Here is a 4,695-nt window from a genome sequence, read left to right on the forward strand (position 1 = left end):
CAGTGCATATCTGAGAATGTGCATGTGCACATTTTTAGACTTTTAGCATAACCTACTGAACCCCACCTCTTTGGGATGCTCTTGAAAAGTGAAAAAAGAAACCATGCATACAGGCAAAGACAACCAAAATCTATGGTTTAACCTTTAAATAAAGAAAATTAAGGCACCATAATAACATAGATATAAGATACGAGAATTCAACCCACTCCTCCAGAATAAACAGGTGGAATGCATATATACATTGGCAAAGAAGCAGCTTACTTTGTTATTACAGAAAGGTTGTTGCTTCGTTTTACAACATTGTAGCCATAGGAAACCAAATACACCAACAAATTTGATGTTCAACAAATTGGTAACCTTTACGTGAAATTAAATTTTGAGATGCATCACTTTTGATCAACTCCATGGAAGAAAAGAGAATATACAGTAATTAGCTTACGTGTGTACTTCTGATACAAAACGATAACTCCAGTGCTGAATCTCAAAGACCTATAATAACATGAATAAAGATTAAAAAGAAACCATCTACAAGAAAGAATCACTGAATCAGTGTAGAAAAGTTCTTAGTTACCTTTTAGCTCATTGAAACCGGAATTTGAAAGATGAAGTAAATGAAATGGTTCATGGAATTCAGGAAAGGCTTTTCTAGTTCTATGTTCCAGTTTGCTGGGATAAAGGAGTTATTAGTTCCTGACAAGTCACACGATGCAAAATAAAACAGGTGTATATTAATTCAATTAAATTCAACTTCACAAAGCCTTATCCCAAATATTTGGGGTCAGGTACACAATTATAAATAGAAACAAGGAAATTGCGAACTAGGAAAATAAAAAAAAAAGATCACATTACCTCAGAAAACCATAAATGGCCAGTGTTCACATTTGAAGATTTGACAATGGTTTCCCACTTTGGATCAACAGAAGTTTCAGGAATCTGCTTCGTAACATTGAACCGTGTACTTTGGTACCGTGAAGAGGGATTCCTGAAGGGAATGGAAGGCAAGGTGCGCGAAAGCCAAGACTCAGATGGTGATTTTGGTAGAGGTGGAGCAAGCGGAGAACGAAAAGAGCTTGTGTAAGAAATGCCTTTATCTTCTGATTTTAGAGGTTGGGGGTTGTCAAAATCCAATTTTTCATCAATAAGCCCTTTGGGACACAAGACAAACCTCTCCTGATCAAGAACACTATCTTGTCTAAACCCCTCTATTCTATCAATGTTCCCTCCAAGATTTGACCTGTCTGAAGTAGGGAGATCAGAATCAGCAGCCCTAAAGATCTGAGGTTCCAATATGCCTTTATCATCAGGAATCTTCAGGTGGTTAATATTTTTAGTGTAAGACTCAGTGGCAAGATTTTCTTCCACCACCAAACCTTCAACCAGAGTTTCAAAATCCTTCCCTGAGCTATTCATCAACAACTTAGCATCTGGAGAACTCGACTTTGAATTTGAAGTCTCCACAATATGTACAGAGTCTACATAGAGAGTCTTCTCAACTGTAGGGCTCACTGAGCCTGATTCTATTTGACTGTTCTGATGGAATAAGATTTCTCTTAGACTTTTATGGTCTTTATTATGTGAATCAATACCATTAGCCTTAAGATTTTTAACTTCTTCAGGAATGCCAAGAAATCCTGATCCTTCACGAAAAGAAGACTGGCGTGTTCCAACCCTGCAAGGTGATATCCTGTTGGGAGGTGACTCATCTGGTGTTTGAGAATCACTCCAATAAGTAAGACGGTTTGATTGACTAGTCAGCTTACTCTCATCCTCAAGAACACCAGTACGTTGAATTCTACTAGCTAGTTTGTGCTTATAGACAGCATCCCATGAGTGCTGCAAAGCCACATGAACATAAAAACAACAAAAATTCAGAAATACACACAAATACATGTAAATGTGTGCTGACAAACATACATACACACACACACAGAGTTATAGAGTTACCTCATCTTTGCTTTCCTTGTGAGATCTAGCATATGTAGTTTTCACCTGTTTGCCAACCTTACGGACAGAAGACACAGGCACTCGAGTCCTAACTTTCATCCCTGGGACTGGGTTTAGAAGGCAAAAAGAACCCTTTAAGCAAAACCGAGGAAATAGCCCACAAGCATTTGCTGATAAATTCCCAGTGTCACCATAGTCATCTTCATCTTCATCTTCACTTTCTTCTTCCCCTTCATCCTGGGGAAACTGTTGTATCATATTAGGCCTATATTTGTATTGTGGAGGTCGTGTATCTCCACTTACCACCTTCTTGGTCTCTCTCGGTTGTTCATATGGCAGAGGTTGCTTTCTTGAAGCGTACTGAGGCATCTCTGCAGCCACTGCTTTCGCTGCAGGTAAGAAACGGCCCAACATGAAATCTCGAGTCTGTGGGTCTGTCAGGAAGGTTCCAGATGATCTTGTATTAGGACCATCCCATGCACTCATCCCAGTCACACTACAGTTCAAGAATGATTCAGTTCTTGACAGTGTTTCAAGTGCATCCGTAAAGGCTTCATCAGCATCTTCCTCAGTATCAGCATCCCCCTTTTTTTTCAAGCTTTCCTTAGATTTTTCCAATGCAATTAGATTATTATCCAAATAAGAAATTTTATGGTCAGGACAATCATTATCCATTTGGGCCTTGATTGCACTTTGATCTTCAGGTTCCTTGTTTGAAGACTGTTGCTTGACATCCAAAACCCTTCCTGGTGGAAGCTTTGGGGCAACAGGAGGGCGTTCAGTAGCTCGTGGTTGGGCCCCACCTCCATCCTTAGGTCTTCCTGGGATCTGTTCCCACAGAAAAGGAACCGCACCAGGATTACTAACAGGCCCTGATTTCAGCTCCGATTTATAATAAGGAAGAGAGGGAATTTTTGGCTGAGACTTCACAATCCTCTTTCTCTCATCTCCTTCTGAAGAAGGTGATGCAGATGCAAAACGCCTTACAGATAGAAGTGGTGCATTAAAGTCCAATTGCTTTTCCTCCATAAGATTTTTCAGCATCATGAACTGGGTGAACTCTACAAAGACAATGCCCCAAAATCCCAATTCGAAATTCAATCCAACCAGGCATAACTCTAAAATCTGAAGGAAAGATGCAAGAAACAGACCACAGAACAAGCCATAAACTTCAACATCCCAGTTTGTGCCCAATCAGAAACTTCCCATAACAATCTCAATTCTTGACTCTTTAAAGAAAATGGAAAGGAAGAATTATCAAAAAATAAATAAATGTTGTAGATTTTCCTCCAAACAAACAAAAATTGAATAAGAGCGCTTGAACAGAAAAATGATGCAGCAATTCTAAACTGAAAAGTCCAATCAAGAAGAAGAAAGTATTTTTAAAATGTCTCTAATTTTCCTAGGAAAAAACAAATAAACAAAGAAAATTATTCAATGAGTGAACAGATTCTTCACGTAGAGAAAATAATAAGAACTAATAATTTCCACAAAAAATAAAAGACAAAATAAAATCCTATTCACCACCAGACCCAGAAAAAAAAAATAAAAACAAGAACAATTTACATAACGAGTTCCATTATAGTCTGCTGAAACTGGAAACAACAAAATAGCAGGCACCTATAACAGAAAAAAACAAATTTTTATTCAAAACTGATCACATGAACGACAAAAGGAGCTTAATTCCTAATTCACTCTGAAGCTCTGATCAACCAGAAGAAAATTAGAGCAGCTTAGAAAAAGAAAAGAGAAAAAAAAAACAGCCAATCAGAAACACTTCAAGGATGATAAGGACACCAGATGTTTTCCTAAATTCATAGCCCACAAAATAAAAATTTATCTATCTACTTACGCCAAAAAAAAAAATATCCCTCAAGAAAACCAAGTTCATTCTCAAAACCCATAATCGATAAATTCATTGAAAGAGTCATCCAAGGTTGGAGATAGAAGGTTACCTGCTTAGAATAACCGATCCAGAGAGAAAACCCGTCTTCTTTTCTTCTGAAAAGATGGACAGAGCGACAGTGATTTCAGAAGTGATGATGCTCTGTCCACTGTCTAGACTCTAACACCAAAGAAAAAGATAAAGGGTTAAAGAAAAGAAAGAGAGAGAAAGAGAGAAAAAGCAACAGAGGGATAAACCCCTTTGCACGCTTTTTGGCTTCCTTCCTTCCCCTTCCTTGCTTACCGCGCCTTCAAGTTACTCGCCGTTAATGGAAAATCGATTCTTTTTCATTTATATTTTCTTCTTCCAAACAAAGAAAAATGGTATGATTTTTCCTTTCCCGTTTATTTAGCTCTTCTTTTAGAGCTTGCCTGGGATCACGTGGACAGATTTATGAAGTTTACAGAGAAAAAGTAGTCACTCACCTCACCGTCGGGAAACCGTGAAATCTCCATATTTAGACTTGAGACAACGGATTTCACGTCCCCTGTTCGAGCTGAGATTATGAGAAAACAAACAAGGCTGCATGACTTTACTAAAATAACCTTCCTTATTGCGAGTACTACGTACGATTCCTTGAATGCTGAGAAGGTAGGAAACTAGGAATATTATCATTCTAGGCTATCCTTTTGGGAATTCAAAGCCAGTTGGCAGTTACTCTTTTCCCGAGTTGTTCAAATGAAAATAGGCCAAAAGGGTGAAAGTAATTGTTTGCTCTTGCTCAATTCTCATTATCAAGTGAATTCAACTACTTAATTAATTTAACAAGACTACTACGCTGATTATATATTTAGAAAAATCTCCAC

General features: G+C 38.0%; 1 protein-coding gene across 10 annotated transcripts; it reads right to left on the reverse strand.

The window, feature by feature from the left end:
• Window positions 1-213: 213 nt before the first annotated feature.
• On the reverse strand, window positions 214-4,470 carry LOC104611577 (uncharacterized). 10 transcript variants are annotated; one of them, XM_088896397.1, is made up of 6 exons: window positions 4,315-4,470; window positions 3,900-4,009; window positions 1,945-3,069; window positions 850-1,833; window positions 572-690; window positions 214-489 (listed from the first exon to the last, which is right to left on the reverse strand). In XM_088896397.1, the coding sequence occupies exons 3-5, from the start codon at window positions 2,989-2,991 to the stop codon at window positions 652-654; spliced, it is 2,070 nt and encodes a 689-aa protein (XP_088752523.1). In that variant the 5' UTR covers window positions 2,992-3,069; window positions 3,900-4,009; window positions 4,315-4,470; the 3' UTR covers window positions 214-489; window positions 572-651. The 10 variants fall into 10 exon arrangements, with proteins under 10 accessions (XP_088752523.1, XP_088752521.1, XP_088752519.1 ...); XM_088896395.1 differs by having other exon boundaries at window positions 1,945-3,173; XM_088896393.1 differs by having other exon boundaries at window positions 1,945-3,005; window positions 4,315-4,469.
• Between the last annotated feature and the right edge of the window lie 225 nt (window positions 4,471-4,695).

The sequence above is a fragment of the Nelumbo nucifera genome, chromosome 1, assembly GCF_055504915.1.
Source record: "Nelumbo nucifera cultivar China Antique chromosome 1, China Antique-T2T, whole genome shotgun sequence".
NCBI classification, from domain to species: Eukaryota; Viridiplantae; Streptophyta; class Magnoliopsida; order Proteales; family Nelumbonaceae; genus Nelumbo; species Nelumbo nucifera.

What these genes read in the sequence shown, in the direction of transcription:
- LOC104611577 (XM_088896397.1), bottom strand. Translation starts at nt 2,991, where the DNA reads ATGATGCTGAAAAATCTTATGGAGGAAAAGCAATTGGACTTTAATGCA. An exon ending in ACAAGGAAAGCAAAGATGAG is followed by an intron (nt 1,834 to 1,944) that starts GTAACTCTATAA and finishes GTGGCTTTGCAG; the next exon opens with CACTCATGGGATGCTGTCTA. An exon ending in GCCATTTATGGTTTTCTGAG is followed by an intron (nt 691 to 849) that starts GTAATGTGATCT and finishes GTGACTTGTCAG; the next exon opens with GAACTAATAACTCCTTTATC.